This window comes from Primulina huaijiensis, chromosome 6 (assembly GCF_012295235.1).
Source record: "Primulina huaijiensis isolate GDHJ02 chromosome 6, ASM1229523v2, whole genome shotgun sequence".
NCBI classification, from domain to species: domain Eukaryota; kingdom Viridiplantae; phylum Streptophyta; class Magnoliopsida; order Lamiales; family Gesneriaceae; genus Primulina; species Primulina huaijiensis.
The window spans coordinates 9,431,045-9,451,231 of record NC_133311.1 but is presented as its reverse complement, the minus strand read 5'-3'; the positions used below and the strand labels follow the sequence as shown (position 1 = coordinate 9,451,231).

At 42.2% G+C, this 20,187-nt stretch overlaps 2 protein-coding genes across 2 annotated transcripts; both read left to right on the top strand.

Moving 5' to 3' along the window:
- The first annotated feature begins 3,562 nt into the window (after positions 1-3,562).
- LOC140979070 (uncharacterized) lies at positions 3,563-4,387 on the top strand. The gene has a single exon (XM_073444424.1). It carries the CDS (start codon positions 3,563-3,565, stop codon positions 4,385-4,387), a length of 825 nt encoding a protein of 274 aa, XP_073300525.1.
- A 63-nt stretch (positions 4,388-4,450) lies between these two features.
- Positions 4,451-5,873, top strand: LOC140979068 (uncharacterized). The gene is made up of 3 exons (XM_073444423.1): positions 4,451-4,705; positions 4,823-4,985; positions 5,869-5,873. The coding sequence occupies exons 1-3, from the start codon at positions 4,451-4,453 to the stop codon at positions 5,871-5,873; spliced, it is 423 nt and encodes a 140-aa protein (XP_073300524.1).
- The last annotated feature ends 14,314 nt before the right edge of the window (positions 5,874-20,187 follow it).

Below are 20,187 nucleotides of genomic sequence, written 5' to 3'. Positions count from 1 at the left end.
GGTATTCGAAAAGATAGGCTCAGAATACGCATTGATGCCTGTTGATCTCCAGCATGCTCGAGAAAAAATCAATCTAAATAGATATAATCATCCTACTAAACTCGACCCAATTTACCTAATCGATTTGATACCCCATGGATGGGCCTACTACCCCTAGCCCATCCCTAGCCCAAATAGAAGACAGGCCCATCAAGAGCCCATTTATTCTTCTATAAATACCAGATTTGAGTGTTTAATTCATTCATTCACTATATTATTTTTTAGTAGCACCCTTAGCTGCTCTCCACTTATATCCTCAGTGTATGACTTGACCGTCGGAGGGACTATGCCGAGACACCCTCCTGGCCCCCTTTTGACCGTCTTATTCGTGATTTCAAGCTCAGAACAATTTCAAAACATGCGCCTGGACTTTTGACACTTGCTAGAATCGGACCCTAAATTTCTGTGAGTGTCACTTGGCACCGTCTGTGGGAATCTGAGTTGAGACGTAGAGATGGTACGGAGGAGAGGGAGCAAAAGAGTTAACTCAGCATCATCGCATCCTCAGATGGGACCCAAACAGTCTCATGCTGAGGTGAGGAAGGACGAGCTGCGTCTGGAGATGAGGCAGGAACAAACCCGTCAGGAGACAAGAACTGAACAACCTCGTCATGAGCCCAGGGCCGAGCAACCCCATCCCAATGAGAATGTGGGGAACTTGACCCTGGAATAGTTGGGCCAATTTATCACTATGACAATGGATGAGGCCATGAAGAGGAAACAAGAATCTATATTTGCTGAGGAGTAGGCCACTCGCCAGGAGCGAGAGGAAAATGCCGAGGGCCACCAGAGAAGGGTTGAAGAGACACAGACCCTCCAAAGTGGGGAAATTAGTGAGATGGGGGAGATTTGGAAGGAAATACGGATGTTGAGGCAACAGGTGGGAACCAGAGCGCTGGCCCCCAAGAGAGGAAGTCCATTTTCACTAGCCATTTTGGAAGAAGGGCTTCCTCCAAATTTCCGACAGTCGAATGTGGGAGAATACGACGAACATATTGACCCCGAGGAACACTTGGGGAGGTTTGAGAATGCGGCCTTGTTACATCAGTACTCAGATGGGGTCAAGTGCAGGGTGTTTTTGGGCACGCTGGTGAGGTCAGCTCAACAATGGTTTAACACCTTGCAGCCTAATTCCATATAGTCTTTTGAGGATTTTTCTACAGCTTTCTTGCACCGATTCGCTAGCAGTAAGAGGCACCAAAAAAATATTTGAGCCTATTCGTGGTAAATAAGCAAGAAGCTGAAACTTTGTGAGAGTTCGTTCACCGTTTCAACAACGCAGCGCTAGAGATACCAGCGGCCACTCCATGATAAGGGACTTTACTCAGGGACTAAGACGAGGGGAGTTTTTAAGTCATTAGTCTAGAAGCCTTCGTCAAGCTATGATGACCTGTTAGCTCGGGTGGAGAAGTATTTAAATTTGGAAGATGCCCAACGGTATATAAGGATGGAGCACCGGCCAGGAGGAAGTAGGGTGGAGGGAACGGAAAGAGGTGGTAAGAAGAGAGGTGTGGGTGAGAGATAGGAGGATAAAGTTAGAAGTAGAGGACAATTTTCATCTCATGTTCCTCTGAATAGGAATCGTGATAAGGTGATGGAGGTGAGTGAGTCAGAGGAGAAGCGAGAGAAGTCACCAAGGGTTGAGGGCAACGCTAGATTGCCTCCGCGAGACAGAAGAGAAGGATCCTCATCCGGGAGTGGACCGTGATCTTGCCCATCCCCGAGGCGAGGTCGAGGTCCTCCATGGATAAACCAAAGGGTCGACGAGCAGAGAAGAGAGGGTCGAGGTCAAGATGTCCCTCGGGAGCTTGTCGAACCAAGGAGGGGAGTGAATGAGGACAATCACCCTACGAGAAGAATGATTCATATGATCTCGAGGGGTGCCACTGATGGAGATTCCTGGAGAGCTCGGAAAGCACATGGGAGAAGGTTGGAGAACGTCGAAATATCTAAGCGTGCGGACTTACCCCAGGATCCTGTCATCAGGTTTGGGCCGGAAGACCTCCGAGGCGTTGTGGCTCCACATAATGATTCCTTGGTGGTGACAGCCACAGTTGCCAATTATGACGTGGCACGGATCTTTATTGATAATGGAAGCTCCGTGAATACCTTGTTCAAGAGCACTTTGGATCAGATGAAGGTGGAGGGATTTGAGTTTGAGCCAATCTCTACTCCTCTATATGGGTTTGCACGACATGCCATCCCGCCGCTGGGTCAGATTGTCCTTCCTCTATCTTTGAGATTGTTATCCTTTGCCCCGAATAGATCGGTTGGTGGACTCCACGGCTGGACATCAATATCTGTGCATGTTGGATGCTTATCAGTGGTGCCACCAAATCCCCTTGGCTGTGGAGGACCAAGACAAAGTGAGTTTTATCACATTTGAAAGGACTTTTTGTTACGTGGCCATGCCCTTCGGACTCAAAAATTCCGGAGCCACGTATCAACGATTGATGGATAGAGTATTTTTTGAGCAGGTTGGAAGGAATATCGAAGTGCACGTGGACGACATCATGGTAAAGTCGAAGGACACAACCCAGCTCATACCTGATTTGGTGGAGACATTTTCCACCCTCAAGTCCTATGGACTGAAGTTGAACCCTCAGAAGTGTGTCTTTGGGGTGAGGGGCGGGAAGTTTTTGGGTTACATGGTGATAGAGAGGGGGATTGAGGCTAACCCCGAGAAGGTTTGAGCTATTCAAGACATGGTTTCTCCTCGAGGACTCAATGATGTGCAAAAGTTAACAGAGAGGACTGCTGCGCTAGCAAGGTTTATCTCGAGATCTATTAACAGAAGCTTACCGTTCTTCTGGAATTTGCGAAAGGTGAAAAAATTTGAATGGGATCCGGATTGTGAGAAAGCTTTCGGAGAGTTGAAGAAGTGCCTTGCTGAGCTGCCTGTCCTGGCCGAACCGACAGCAGGTGAGCCTTTGTTGGTATATCTATCTGCCACCGAGGGAGCTGTGAGTTCGGTCCTTGTCAAGCTAGAGGGATCAACTCAACAGCCAGTCTATTATGTCTCGCATGCACTCAAGGGGGCAGAGACAAGATACTCAGGGTTGGAAAAATTGGCTTTGGCCTTAGTGATGACAGCGAGACGTTTGAGATCCTACTTCATATCTCATCCAATTGTGGTGCTCAGCAACAGTCCCTTGGGGAGGATCTTAACTCATTCAGATATGTCTGGCAGTTTTGTTAAGTGGACTACTGAGCTGGGAGAGTATGACATCCAGTATGAGCCGAGAACAGCTATTAAAGCACAAACTTTAGCCGATTTTCTGGCTGAGACCGTGCATCAGGAGAATGAGGACCCTTGGAAAGTGTATGTGGATGGTTCCTCATCAAAGGATGGCAGTGGGGTGGGAGTAGTACTGATTTAGCCAGCTGGGGAGGAGGTGAAGTTAGCGGTAAGGTTGGACTTTCGAGCATCCAACAATGAGACAGAGTATGAGGCTGTGTTGGCAGGACTTCGAGCAGCCAGAAACGTGGGAGCTACCCGGGTACTTATTTTTCTGACTCACAGATGGTATCACAACAGATGAAGGAAATATATGATGTGAAAGATGAAAAAATTATTGAGTATGCTCAAGAAGTAGACAGAGTCAGAGAGAAATTCACAGAAATTACGTTTGAACAGATTCCCAGGAAAGAAAATGAAAAGGCGAATACTCTAGCCAAAATGGCTGGAACATTGGGAAGTTGGAAGACTAGGGATGTGGTATTCCAAGTCGAACTTACACCTCACACAAGTTCTCCTGCAGTTGAACAAGAGGAGGAGGATTGGAGGACTGGCATAATTGATTATTTGAAAAAGGGAAAGCTTCCCGATAACCCTCGCGAAGCTCGTAAGTTGAAGATAAAGTGTTCGCGTTATGTGATAGTCGAAGAAGTGTTGTACCGAAGGCCTTTTGTAGGGCCTCTTCTTCGGTGCTTGAGTTATCAAGAGGCTGATCATGTGCTCCGGGAAGTTCATGAAGGTTTTTGTGGAAATCACCTGGGAGCTTATGCTTTGGCTAGGAAAGTGTTGCTTGCGGGTTACTGTTGGCCCTCAGTGTTGCATGATGCCCAAGATCTAGTAATGTCCTGCGATAGTTGTCAACATCATGCTCGGTTGCATCACCAGCCGGCCGCGCTGATGAAGACTATTCTAGCTGCTTGTCCATTTGACCAGTGTGGAATCGATATTGTGGGGCATTTCCCTATAGCTCCTGCTCAGAGGAAGTTCCTATTGGTAGCAGTTGACTATTTTTCAAAATGGGTGGAAGCAGAGCCTTTGGCTAGGATCACTGAGAATGAAGTCCTGAAGTTCTTGTGGAAAAATATAGTGTGCAGATATGGGGTGCCTTGAAGACTGATATCTGATAATGGAAGACAATTCTAAGGAGCTAGGATCCAAGCCTGGTGTAAAGAGATGAAAATCCAACAAGTCTTTACATATGTAGCTTACCCGCAGAGTAATGGGCAGGTGGAGGTGAATAATCGGACGCTGGTGCAGGGTCTGAAAGTTCGACTTGGCAATGCTAAGGTAAATTGGGTGGACGAGCTACCAAGTGTCTTATGGGCGTACCGAACCACTCCGAGACAAGGAACTAAAGAAACTCCTTTCAGTTTGGTCTATGGTAATGAGGCAGTGCTCCCAGCTGAGATTGGATTGGAATCGGCAAGGGTAAGGTTTTAAGATGAAGACAACGGTGCGAGACGGGCCACTGACCTTGACCTTTTGGAAAAAAAGAGAGAGGCCGCAAGCATTCACATGGAAACTTATAAAGACCGCATTGCACAGTCTTATCATTGGAGGGTCATTCTGAGAAGCTTCCAGGTAGGCGACTTGGTCATGAGGAAGGTGCAAGAAGAGCAGAGAGAAAAGTTGGACCCAAAGTGGGAGGGTCCTTTCAAAGTGATCGAGAGGCTGAGCTCTGGAGCCTATAACTTGGAGACTGCGCAAGGCAAGTGTAATGCCCGAGATTTAATTACTGTAATCAGAAGTGGGTTAGTTAACAGTATTGAGATTGTAGGAGCTCGAGTGGGGTAGTCGGGCGTCGATACATCATAAGACTAATCGTCTCGTACAGAACCTTTGGTGCCCGAGCGGTAGAAAAAGACAGCCCGAGCGTCAGTTCTGAACACGGTTAGTACTTGGACAGAATGTCTGGCGCCCGAGCGACAGAAAATTACCGCCCGAGCGCCAGTGTGTCACAACTTGAGTACTCAGGAAGAAGGTTCCGCGCCCGAGCGGTAAATTGTGACTGCCCGAGCGCCGCCTAATATGCATGAAAATAAGACAAGTGTCCTTGCCATCCAATTTAAAGCCAAAATCTTCATTTCATTTCCTTCAGACTTTCGGCAAGAATCGAGAACAACATTCAGAGCAATTCTCATATTTCTTCTTTGCCTAAACTTGTGATTTGTGCAAGATCCAGCCGTTAGCATTTCAATCCGAGTTTGGTACTACGTTTCTATCGACAAGAGCTTCAACAGGACGTAAGTTTTCTGATGTTTTAATATGATATGAAAATATGATATTGAAGGAATCAGATATAATGGATATATGGTGTTCTTGATATGTTAGACATTGTATAATTGAAAACGGATTGAAGAACGGATACCGTATGAAATTGTTATGAATTTCAGAACTGATTTGATTGAGATTATACGGATTTGGTATCAGATTAGATTATGGATTGAGGTTATGAGAGTATATGATGTTGTGATATTGACTCGATTGATGATTGAGTTGTCGGTATATTGAAATGACAACGTTACAATGTCGAAATGTACTGTACATGGAATGATATATTGATATTGTACCTATTTGATACGTTGTTTCAGATTGATATTGACAGCTTTGAATTCCAGACTTCGACTTCATCAGATCGACAAGAGAAAGGTATAAATCAATGTTAACCGGGAGCTCGACTTGGGTCAGACAAGACTTGAGTTTCCCTAAATCACATAATTGTATGTTATTGGTTTCAGACCTTTATATTGTTTGAATGAGTATGCTTAGTCTATTGATTTATAGAAAAGCAGAAAATAGCAGATAGCTATTGAGTGAAAGTCACTCACAGAGGTGCCAGATTATGACAGAGTAGTCACTGGCCCATTGCACATTGTCAGAATAGGCATTGACGGATATGCTAAGTCTATGGCGGATATGCCAAGACACTGGATATTTGATTTATATCGATGTTGCTTAGGAGTGGATCGATTCCTATCGCTAAAATTCATTATACGTGTTAATATCCAGGAGCCGAGATCCCGAGAATAGAGATGAGTCGAGTCTGAAATGACGAGTCAAAGAGTTTTATCTGTATTCACTAATGTGACATAAATTATGATTCATGTTCTTTGATACATGGTTTATGCTTTTACATATGATTTTATGTATTGTATTGATTCATTGTTTATACTGGGATTTTATTCTCACCGGAGTTATCCGGCTGTTGTCATGTTTGTATGTGTGCATGATAACAGGTGGGACAGTATCAGGGTCAAGAAGAGGATGAGAGAAAGGACAAGTTAGCGTGGTGATCCGGATCAGAAGTAGTTAAGTTTCAGCACTTGATATATAGTAGTTGAACCCTAGTTTCGTTTGTTGTATGTTGTACAACACTTGTACTTTTATACTGATATGTATAATAGACTGATTCCATTACGTCCCACATTTAAAAAAAAATTTAGACCCTGTTTATCTTAATTGATTGAATTATTCCCAAAGAATAATTAAGAAATGAATTAACGTCCGGGTCCCCACAGCAAGTGGTATCAGAGCAGTAGGTTCCTGAAATTAAACTAGAACAGAGCAGGTGGTCTAGAACTGTAGGTTCTGTAGACTGAAATAGAAGCTAGTGAGCAAGGTAGATTGAGTTTTCTTTCCTGCTTTTGATTGCTAGTATGATTATTGCTTTTATTATTACATGGTTACCTGATTATCTGATTTGATTGGTAAACTGTATTACTTGAGAATGAATCAGAACCGATTCTTGATCAGCAGTAAGATGATCGGAAGGGGGACTGAACTGAAACAGATTTGTGTTATTTGGTTACTAATCCTTTTGATAATCAGATATGCCTCCCCGAAGAGTACAAGAACAGGGCCGTACTTCGGCTAATCCGATGGATGTTACAGCAACTCCGATGGAAACGCTACTGAAGAGATTTCAGTCGTTTAAACCGCCAACCCTGAAAGGAACAGATAGTTCTGTTGACTGTGAGTGTTGGTTAGATGACATTGAGATGCTGGTTGATTCGTTGGATTACACTGATGAGCGCCAAGTCAAACTGATTGGACACCAATTGCATGATGTTGCAAAGAATTGGTGGATCACGACAAAGAGAGCTTTGGAGCATCGAGGTACGAATATCACTTGGAATGTCTTTAAAACTGAGTTCTATCAGAGATTTTTTCCAGTGTCGTACAGGAAAGACAAAGGGGCAGAGTTTGCGAATTTGAGACAGGGTCAGTTGAATATTGAAGAATATGTGGCCAAATTCTCTACATTGCTCTGATTTGCTCCTCATGTTGCCGAGAATGATGAAGCTGTTGCTGATCAGTTCATCAATGGCCCGAATCCCGAGATTTTTACATTGGCGAACACAGGGTGACCGAATAACTTTGTTGATGCTCTGAACAGAGCAAAAAGAGCTTAAGCTGGTCTGATGAGACAGAAAGGAGCTTCGTATGTTCCTACAGCACCGAGACCACAACAACCACCTCCCAGATATGAGAGTGGCAGCAGCAGTGGTGGGAAGAAGGATTATCTGAAAGCTAGAGGAAAACAGTTTAAGAAGTCTGGCAAGAGTTCTTCTAGCTCCAGTGGTTCACGACAGAGCCAGAGTTATACCGGAGTTTACTGCAGAACCTGCGGAGAGAGACATCCCACTGAGCAATGCCAAGGAGTGATTGGTAGTTGCCGTATCTGCAGACAGCAGGGACACTTTGCCAGATTTTGTCCACAGAGAGGTTCCCAAGGATCCCAGGGAGCAGAATCAGTTGGATCAGTGGCTCAGACTGATAGACGATCATCAGCTGTACATTCTTTCCAGCCACCACTATCCACCCAGTCACAGCAGAGGCCAGGAGGAAGCCAAACAGTTAGCCAACCTCCTAGACAGCAGGCCAGAGTATTTGCTTTGACAGAGGAGCAGGCTCAGGAAGCATCAGACGATGTTGTTGCAGGTAACTGTTCTTTATGTGGTTATCCTACTTATGTATTGATAGATACTGGTGCATCTCATACATTCATATCTGAGCGATTTGCATTGAGTCATGCATTACCTGTTGAGTCTTTATCTGCTGTAGTGTCTGTTTCTTCTCCGTTGGGGAAAGGTTTGATATCCGTGAATTCGATTAAACATTGTACACTGCAGTATGAAGGGCATGAGATTGAGTTAGATTGTATTGTGCTTGGGTTGTCTGATTTTGACTGTATTATCGGTATTGATATGTTGACCAAGTACAGAGCTACCGTTGATTGTTTCCTCAAGATTGTGAGATTCAGACCTGACATGGCTGACGAGTGGAAATTTTACGGTAAGGGTTCTAGATCTAGAATTCCTTTGATATCTGTTATGTCTATGACTTGATTGTTACAGAAAGGAGCAGAGGGGTTCCTTGTCTATTCAGTTGATTTACTGAAATCGAGTCCATCATTGGCGGACTTGCCAGTGGTGTGTGAATTTGCTGATGTCTTCCCAGATGAGATTTCGGGATTGCCTCCGATTCGAAAAATAGATTTCAGCATTGAATCGGTACCATGTACAACTCCGATTTCTAGAGCTCCGTACAGAATGGCACCAATTGAATTGAAAGAATTGAAAGATCAGTTGGAAGATTTACTGGCCAAGGGGTACATCAGACCGAGTGTTTCTCCTTGGGGTGCTCCAGTACTGTTTGTTAGGAAGAAGGATGGGTCAATGAGACTTTGCATTGACTATCGGCAACTGAACAAGGCTACTATAAAGAATAAATATCATTTGCCTCGTATTGATGATTTATTTGATCAGTTGCAAGGTTATTCTGTTTATTCCAAGATCGATCTGAGATCTGGATATCATCAGTTGAGAGTCAGAGATTCTGATATCTCGAAGACAGCATTCAGAACAAGGTATGGACATTATGAGTTTATTGTCATGCCGTTTGGTTTGACGAATGCTCCAACTGTTTTTATGGGTCTGATGAACCGTGTGTTTCAGAAGTATCTCGATGATTTCGGGATTATTTTTATCGATGATATTTTGATTTATTCGAAGAATATGATTGATCATGCTGAGCATCTGAGAATTGTGTTGAGAACATTGAGAACTGAGAAATTGTATGCAAAATTGTCGAAATGTGAATTCTGGTTGAGACAGGTTGTATTTCTGGGTCACATCATATCCGGAGATGGTATATCAGTTGATCCCAGTAAGGTTGAGGCAGTGATCAGTTGGCCGAGACCGACATCAGTACCAGAGATTCGCAGTTTTATGGGTTTGGCCGGGTATTACCGTCGATTTATTCAAGATTTCTCCAGTATTGCTAAACCGATTACGCAATTGACTCAGAAGAACTCTCCATTTTTGTGGTCTGAAGACTGTGAGTCCAGTTTTCTTGAGTTCAAGAAAAGACTGACTAGTGCACCGATCTTGACTATTCCATCAGGTACTGGTGATTTTATTGTGTATTGTGATGCTTCTCACAGAGGATTGGGATGTGTTTCGATGCAGCGGGGACAAGTCATTGCCTATGCTTCGAGACAGTTGAAACCACATGAAACTCGCTATCCAATTCATGATCTTGAATTGGCAGCTATTGTATTTGCACTGAAGATATGGCGGCACTACCTCTACGGTGAGAAGTTTGATATTTATTCTGATCACAAAAGTTTGAAATATCTGTTTTCGCAGTCAGAATTGAATATGAGACAGAGAAGATGGCTTGATTTGCTGAAAGACTTTGATTGTGAAATCAAATATTATCCGGGAAATTCGAATGCAGCAGCTGATGCACGGAGTCGAAAGGTGTGTTCTTTATCCTTATCGACGATAGGTGTTTCCAATTTGATAGAAGATTGCTGTTTGTCTGGATTGATATTTGAGACAGATCATAGACCATTGAGATTATATGTTGTTCAAGTCGAACCAGAGCTGATTTTGAGAATTAAAGCGGCTCAGAAAGTTGATCAGAATGTGCAGAATTCTATATCGATGGTCAGAGAAGGGCATCGATCAGAATATCAGGTATGTGACAATGTACTGTATGTGAATAATCGATTGGTTGTGCCAGATGTTTCAGAGTTGAGACAACATATATTGTCAGAAGCGCATAGCAGTCGATTTAGTATTCATCTTGGTGGCAGAAAGATGTATAATGACTTGAAAAGACAATTCTGGTGGAAACAAATGAAAGCTGATATTACAGAGTTTGTATCCAGATGTCTGAATTGCCAGCAGGTGAAAGCAGAAAGAAAGAAACCAGGAGGTCTACTGCAGAGTTTGTCTATTCCTGAATAGAAATGGGATCACATTTCCATGGATTTTGTGACGTAGTTACCGAGATCCTCCCGAGATTGTGATGCGATTTGGGTTGTGATTGACCGATTAACCAAATCCGCATGTTTTATTTCATACAAGATGACGTATCGACATGACTAGATGGCTGAGATCTATGTCAGAGAAGTGGTCAAATTGCACGGAGTGCCGAAGTCGATCATATCAGACCGTGATCCTCGGTTTACTTCGCACTTTTGGCAGAGTTTACAGCAGGCTCTTGGTACGAAGTTGCATCTGAGTACCGCATATCATCCACAGACCGACGGACAGTCAGAGCGGACTATTCAGACACTGGAGGATATGCTAAAAGCTGTAGTGCTTGACTTTAGCACTAGTTGGCAAGATTCATTGCCACTTTGTGAGTTTTCGTTCAACAACAGCTATCAGACGAGTATTGAGATGGCACCGTTTGAAGCGTTGTACGGAAAGAAGTGTAGATCCCCTCTGTATTGGGATGATATCTCTGAGGTACCTAAGATTGGACCTGATATGATCAGATATGACTGAAAAAGTGAAGCTGATTCAGAAGAGAACCGTTGGTATTTGAGGCTGGAGACCGAGTATTCTTGAAGATTTCACCTTTCAGAGGAGTTGTCAGATTTGGCAAGAAAGGAAAGTTGTCTCCACGTTATATTGGGGCGTATGAGATTCTCGAGAAGATAGGATATCGTGCCTATCGTCTCGCATTACCGCCTTCTTTATCTGGAATACATGATGTCTTCCATGTATCTTTATTGCGGAAGTACATTCCCGATGCTTCACATGTTCTTCAACCAGATGAGGCAGAACTAGACGAGACTCTAAGTTTTTTTGAAAAGCCGATCCAGATTCTTGATCGCAAAGAAAAGCAGCTCAGAACAAAGACTATTCCGCTTGTGAAAATTCAGTGGTATCGTCATGGCATTGAAGAAGCAACTTGGGAAACTGAATCAAATATGAGACAGAAATTCCCAGCATTATTTCATTGATGTGAGTTTTCGATTCAGCTTTTGTTATACATTTCTTTCTGATATGATTTGATTGCCTGTGATTTCGGGGACGAAATCGTATCTTAAGGAGGGAGAAATGTAATGCCCGAGATTTAATTACTGTAATCAGAAGTGGATTAGTTAACAGTATTGAGATTGTAGGAGCTCGAGTGGGGTAGCCGGGCGTCGATACATCATAAGACTAATCGTCTCGTACAGAACCTTTGGCGCCCGAGCGGTAGAAAAGGACCGCCCGAGCGCCAGTGCTGAACACAGTTAGTACATGGACAGAATGTCTGGCGCCCGAGCGGCAGAAAATTACCGCCCGAGCGCCAGTGTGTCACAACTTGAGTCCTCGGGCAGAAGGTTCCGCGCCCGAGCGGTAAATTGTGACTGCCCGAGCGCCGCCTGATATGCATGAAAATAAGACAAGTGTCCTTGCCATGCAACTTAAAGCCAAAATCTTCATTTCATTTCCTTCAAACTTTCGGCAAGAATCGAGAAAAACATTCAGAGCAATTCTCATATTTCTTCTATGCCTAAACTTGTGACTTGTGCAACATCCAGCCGTTAGCATTTCAATCCGAGTTTGGTACTACAATTCTATCGACAAGAGCTTCAACATGATGTAAGTTTTCTGATGTTTTGATATGATATGAAAATATGATATTGAAGGAATCAGATATAATGGATATATGGTGTTCTTGATATGTTAGACATTGTATAATTGAAAACGGATTGAAGAACGGATACCGTATGAAATTGTTATGAATTTCAGAACTGATTTGATTGAGATTATACGGATTTGATATCATATTAGATTATGGATTGAGGTTATGAGAGTATATGATGTTGTGATATTGACTCGATTGATGATTGAGTTGTCGGTATATCGAAATGACAACGTTAGAATGTCGAAATATACTGTACATGGAATGATATATTGATACTGAACCTATTTGATACGTTGTTTCAGATTGATATTGACTTCTTTGAATTCCAGACTTCGACTTCATCAGATCGACAAGAGAAAGGTATAAATTAATGTTAACCGGGAGATCGACTTGGGTCAGACTTGACTTGAGTTTCCCTAAATCACATACTTGTATGTTATTGGTTTCATACCTTTATATTGTTTGAATGAGTATGCTTAGTCTATTGATTTATAGAAAAGCAGAGAATAGCAGATAGCTATTGAGTGAAAGTCACTCACAGAGGTGCCAGATTATGACAGAGTAGTCACTGGCCCATTGCACATTGTCAGAATAGGCATTAGCGGATATGCTGAGTCTATGGCGGATATGCCAAGACACTGGATATTTGATTTATATCGATGTTGCTTAGGAGTGGATCGATTCCTATCGCTGAAATTCGATATATGTGTTAATATCCAGGAACTGGGATCCCGAGAATAGAGATGAGTCGAGTCTGAAATGACGAGTCAAAGAGTTTTATCTGTATTCACTAATGTGACATAAATTATGATTCATGTTCTTTGATACATGGTTTATGCTTTTACATATGATTTTATGTATTGTATTGATTCATTGTTTATACTGGGATTTTATTCTCACCGGAGTTATCCGGCTGTTGTCGTGTTTGTATGTGTACATGACAACAGGTGGGACAATATCAGGGTCAAGAAGAGGATGAGAGAAAGGACAAGTTAGCGTGGTGATCCGGATCAGAAGTAGTTAAGTTTCAGCACTTGATATATAGTAGTTGAACCCTAGTTTCGTTTGTTGTATGCTATACAACACTTGTACTTTTATACTGATGTGTATACTAGACTGATTCCAATACGTTTCGCATTTTAAAAAAAAAATTTAGACCCTGTTTATCTTAATTGATTGAATTATTCCCAAAGAATGATTAAGAAATGAATTAACGTCCGGGTCCCCACAGCAAGGCTTTGAAGAGGCCCTGGAATGATTATCATCTTAAGAAGTATCGTTCTTGATTCTATCGTTGATGTATTTTATTTTTCGAAATTTTCATATGTAATCAGTTGGAATTCAATAAAATCAAGTTCTTATTTTCAATTCATGAATAATGTTGTATTCTAAGGTTGATAAAATTTAAATTTTCCTACTAAGGCATCGCCTAGTAGAGGAGCAGCGTGCAGGAGAAGAATTAAATTTTCCTACTAAGGCATTGAATAGTAGAAGACCAGAGTGCAGGAGAAAATTAAATTTTCTTACTAAGACATCGCCTAGTAGAGGAGCATCGTGTAAGAGAAGAATTTAATTTACCTACTAAGGTATCGCATAGTAGAGGAGCAGAGTGTAGAAGAAAAATTAAATTTTCATACTAAGGTATCGCCGAGTAGAGGAGCAGCATGTAGGAGAAGAACTAAATTTTCCTACTAAGGCATCGCATAGTAAAGAAGTAGAGTGCAGGAGAAAAATTAAATTTTCTTGCTTAAGGTATGCCTAGAAGAAAAGAAAGAGAGGTGGAGATTTTATTTGCCATAGTGGTTTAATAATATCATAGATAAACTCAGAAGAAGCAGTAAATTCAAATGCAAAATACTCAATGTTGCATAAAGCGAGTTTCATACATGCCAAAAGTGCGCAAAAGAAAATAACCAAATATAAGCATCACAAAATCCATAGTTGCATAATATACAAAAAGTAAAGCAATGCAGTACGTGACAAATATAGCTTGAGGGCATACATCGTCTGCATGAATGAGAAAATAGCATAAATAAAAGAGCATGGTCTAGAGATCAGGAGAGAGACTCGCTACAAAGTCCTCAAGGCTGATGAAGTAAGTGGGAGCGCTGGCCCGAGGGTGGCCGTGAGCCTTGAAGAGGTGGACTGCACCCTCAAAACCCACCTCCAAGTAGTGAAAAGCTCTCGGGCAACAAATCTCGACGAATTCTTCAGATTTGATAAATTCTTCCTTAAATGAATATGCTTCTTTCGCATACTGCACTTTGGTATCTTTAAGCTCACAGCGCACTTGAGCTACTTCAGCTTGGAAAATCTTCGACTCCTTCTTCAGTTTCTGGATTTCCTTCGCCTGGTCATCTATCACTCGCTGAAGCTCCCCCTTCTCCTCCTCTACTTCTTTGTTCTTCTTTAAGAGCTCGTCGTATCGGGCCTGTAACTCTTAAAGCTCCCCAGCATGTGTCGTTTTTGCCTCGTCTAGGGTCGCCTGGAGTTGGTTGCGGAGAACCTCACCTTCACGTAAATTGCGGTGGGCATTGGACCTTATAATGTCAGCGCGCTCAGCTAACTTCCCAAGATACAGGATGCCCTGAATCAAAAAAAAAAAAAAAAGTAAGAGAACAAGAGAAATATCAATCATATATTGAATATCAAGTTAAAGTTGAAAGGAGAAGTATACCTCAGTGAGACTGCTGTATGTCCGGCGGGATAAATCAGACCATCCCAATGAACTCAAGAAAGTCGCATCTGTGGAGGAGGAGAGTTGAAATAACAGCTTCTGAGCTATGTGAGTAGGGCCTCGGCCCACGATACCTGACTCCGGGTATACAAAGGATGTATCCTCGGCCGAGAAGGATGCTCATCGTCTGATCCAGACGCCTATGAGGACGAGGTGATTGAGATCTTGGAGATCTTGCGCTTCCGTGCTTGCTGGGCCGGGATCAGTAGACGTCTTCTCTTTGCCAGATGGAGGATGGGATTCAGCCTGATGAGGTGGGGAGGAGGCTCGCTCCTGGGTAGAGGAGGATGAGCTTGCCTTCTTCAACTTTGCAGGGGTAGGCAAGCCAGCAGGTTTCGTCGCAGTGGTAGAGCACGTTCCCGTCATCCCTGTCTTGACTGCAGAGGCAACTGAGTTCTGGGGTACTGATGATGATCCCTCAGTCTTCTTCTTCGCAATCTCACGGAGAAATAGGGCATTCATAACTCTAATATCCGCAAGCAAAGACAATGAACCAGATGAGAATATTATCAAGGAACGTAATAAGCAAAAGAAAAACAAGAAACATGAAAGAATGAGAATATCTACCAGCATTCTCCTTCAGCTTAATTTTTGCTGGACTTAACCCGGCATTGCACTGGAGATCCTCTGATAAGAGTTGGGTAGCACTAAAGCATCGATCTCCTAATACTCTCATTATGCGCAGATATTCCTTATCTTTCTTGTAACCCTTGGAAAGCTTAAGCTTGTTGAAAGCAGGGTACCAATCCGTGAAACAAGTCAATTCTTTAGGGAGCTGAATAAAGAAGAAATATTTTTTCCAGTCTTTCACATGACTGGAGGCCCCATCAAAAAATTTATGGCTAGACCGGGAGGTCACGTAGAAAGGTCTTTCTTTCGACTTGGATAAGACTAAGAAATAGGAGAACTGTAACGCCCCGGATTCGACGATTGTCCTCACTGTACCAAGACGAGTCTTTCCAGCGTGCTTATGTCCTCACTCACACGCATCCTAGGAAACTTCCAGGAGGTCACCCATCCAAGAATTGCCCTGAAACGTCTGCCTTTCGTTTTCTTAAAATGTGCTAGAATTTTTTTTTTTAAACCTCCCTAGCATCGGCCGAACCACAAAAATTACATAAAATATTTTGGACATCATTTTAAAATAAACACAACTAACTATATATTTGAGAAATACAGCTCATACTATAATCTCTAAAAAATCACTCATAAATAAATAAAAGTCATAAAAATATTCTTAACATAACTTAAAATCATAAATAATAACTAGTGCGGAAAACTAGCGTCGGTCATCGGGTTATGTGCACCTTCAGTCCAGTCAGATCAACCACCAAGACCTCCATAAACATAATCATCATAATCACCTGCATCAATCACACCTAGTGAGTCTAAAGACTCAACACGTCATATCCTTGATAACAAGTAATACGTAATACAGTTCACATACAACAGTGAAAAATATTTGTACTTAAAATATCGTTTTTATGAAGATGCATAAACTTTAACCATAAACGTTTTCAAAAATATTTTCATGATGCATAAACTTTAAATAAAACATTTTCATAATGATGCATCCTCTTTGAACATAAACATTTTCATAAATCTTTTCATAAACATTTTCATATCAACATAAACATATTCATATTCATATCCATATACATATCCATATTCGTATCCAAATTCATATTCATGTTCATATTCATGTTCGTGTATGTTGAATTCAGATCGTGATTGTGACTCTTATTCTTAATCTTAATGGGCGATGGATCCATCTAAAGAAACCACAGTACTGGGCGGCGGGGGACACCAGCAACACTCTCACCGGTCAACTGGGCCCTGGCCAACGTATTAACATACCATGGCATTGGAAATACGATCGTCGGGGCTCCCTCTGGGGCCTTTTCCCATAAATGGGCTCCCTTTGGGGCCTTCTCCCCTCACGACATCTCCAATCATATTCATCATATTCGTATTCGTATCAACGGAAACACGATCGTCCGGCTCCCACTGGGACCATAACCCTCACGATATTTCCAACATATTGCAGTAGTCACAATCCCTTCACGTCCTTCAACATGTTATCATCACTTAATAAAAACATCATATAATATCATTTTTATTTTGAAACCAAGCATGCAACATGTCTTTTAAATGCCCATATTTAAATCATAAAATCATAGATATTTAAAATTCATAACTTAACATATTAAAAATCATAAACATCCATAAACATTTTAAAATAAACATTTTAACATCGTAAATGTTTGAAATAAACATTTAAAATAAACATTTTAGCATATTAAATCATAAAACATTAAACATATTATCTTAAAAATCCATAAACAATTAAAATTGACATATTAACATATAAACATCCATAATCATTGAAAATAATCATATTAGCATATAGAATAGCATTTAGGACACTGCCATGACGTTTACTAATTTCTAGGTGGTAAAAAGATCGTTTTACTCCTGGATGTAAAATTTTTCATTTTTGATATTTTCTTAATTTCATTGACTCTAACATATCCCAAATAATTATTTAAGCTTAAACCTAATTTTTCATTATTTTATAAAGCTTAAAAATAGGCTTTTCAATTAACTCGTTAATTAGTGTTCCGTGCGGCGATTAAATCCCGATTAAATCCAAAACTCGTTATTTTGATCCCATATTTTTAACATAACCTTTTTATGATTTAATCTACCCTTCCAAGTCATTAACCGCCCTCTTGAACCCATGAATCTATTTTTTGTTCTTAAAATCTCGTTTTTGACACCTTATCGAACACACTGAGCCATCTTATAATTTACTCGAGCCACACCCAAGCCACCTTGAGCCAAAACCTAGCCAACCCATCTAGGGACCCTACTGTGCAAGCCCAGCCCGTAAAACCACCCATGGCCCGCTCAAAAACTTGCTGGACAGAAGACCCATTTGCATGTGCTGTGTGTGCGTGAGTTCCCTTGAACCATAGGACTCCCACCTAGTCTAGGACCCTTCCATCCCTTAACCATTTGGCCCCTCATGACCTTAACCTCCCCTGGACCACGCCCAGACCCAGCCCAGGCCAACCCAGCCCCTTGAACTCGCGCCCGAAGCACTGCACCGGATTTCATGCAGCTTGGCCGAGAATCACACTTATACTAGGACTCTAAGTTTTCTTGCGTAGCCTCTTAACCAACGAACCAGCCCTTGAACCAGCCCCTCAAGCATCTTCTTAGGACCCTAATGACTTGACCTAGCCCAGCCCGAAGCCCCCAGACCGAGCCCCTTAATCATCTGTACGCTGCTGCACCCAATGGCACATCTTGTGCTGGTGTGCGCGGGTCGAGTCCTAGCTTGCTAGGACTCCTCCCTAGCCCCTTGGCTCGAGTCCTAGCATGTCTAGGACTCTTCCCTTGACCCTACCACGTCCCTAGCCAGGCCATGGTCCCAACCGAACCGAGGCCAAGCCCTTAACTCCCAAAAACCGAACCTTACAACCACCATCCAGAAAGTTGGCCCCAGCTTGTTCTCTCGTGCATGTGCAGCCTGTTTGTGCGTGTCCTATGCCCTTAAACTCATGTAAAACATGCCTTTTATCATCCTAATTCATGGCAGCCCCTTTGACAATATAACAAACATGTTTTTGGGTGGAAAATCAAGAGTTTAGAACACATATATGCATAGTTACGAAAATTGTGAATTTTGTGACTTGTTTTCATGCAAAAATTCATTAAATAAAATACTATGATGTGATAGATGTTTGAAGGAAAGAATATGGCGTGCCTTTGCGTTGTATACGCTCGAAAATCCGTTGACGACGAAGAACGGAACACAACCTTGGCTTGTTCTCCCTTGGACCCCTTCGAATTTCTTCAAAAATTGTGGTGCCGTGTGTGATGTATGGTGTGAGGGGTGGGGACAGTGTTTTTATATAGATAAAATGGTTAATTAGTTTATTAATTAGGCTTAGGCCTATTAAGCCATTAAATTAAGCCCATTAGTCTAATTAGGATTCAAATAAAAATATCCACAAGGTTTTGGTAAAAATAAATTTGTGAATTTATTAGTCGGGTTGCCAAAAAGCTCGTATTTTTCTTGAAAAACCAACACCGATAAAATTTACGTCTCGGCGTATAAAATCACCTCAAACCCCATAGTTTCAAAAATACTAAAAAAACAACACCCATAATTTAAATAATTAAAAACAATTATTTAATAAAAACATTTTACAATTTTTCAGCCCTCGGTCTCCGTTCCTTGATCGCAACTCGAATAAACTTTAAAAATATATTTTAAACATGCGAATATGCACAACATAATTAATTAATGCAATTAAAACATTTAATTAAAATACAAAAGAATTTAATAATTGCATGCACGTTGTTTGCGTGGACCTTAAAATTTTCGGGGCGTTACATGCCCCAAGTCAAGCACGCTTAACTTTCGAGTTTTTATGTGATGAGCTATCGAAAAGAAGATGCACCTTCTTGATATGAGTAGCACCTATCAAGTCTTTTAAGCCCTCTTCAACTGCACAGTCACATACCTGCACAGTTTCGGAATCCCTCTCCTTCCGGTGTAAGATCCGTTAATTCATGTTCCTTCCGCCTAGAAGCCTGCCAGGAGCCACTCCGTGCAACCTCATGGCACCGGTGATCACCCCTTGCCCTTTTCGGCCCCGGGCCTCACATGCCCACCAGCTTCCGCTTGGCTCATCCCCGAACCACACCGTACTAGGAGAGGTCGGCTCTGATACCAATTGGAACGCCCCGGATTCGACGACTGTCCTCACTGTACCCAGACGAATCTTTCCAGCGTGCTTATGTCGTCATTCACACACACCCTAGGAAACTTCCCAGGAGGTCGGTAACCCATCCCAGAATGGCCCCAAGTCAAGCACGCTTAACTTTCGAGTTCTTATGTGATGAGCTACCGAAAAGAAAATGCATCTTCTTGATATGAATAGTACCTATCAAATCTTTTAAGCCCTCTTCAACTGCCCAGTCCAATACCTGCACAGTTTCGGAATCCCTCTCCTTCCGGTGTAAGATCGGTTCATTCATGTTCCCTCCATCTAGAAGCCTGCCAGGAGCCGCTCATTGTCCGTGCAACCTCATGGCACCGGCGATCACCCCTCGCCCTCTTCGGTCCCGGGCCTCACAAGAACTTGGTGCAATTCAGAGGAAGGTCTATGGCCCGGAATAACACGACGAAGCAGCATATCGAGCGGAAAGCGTTGGGAGTGAG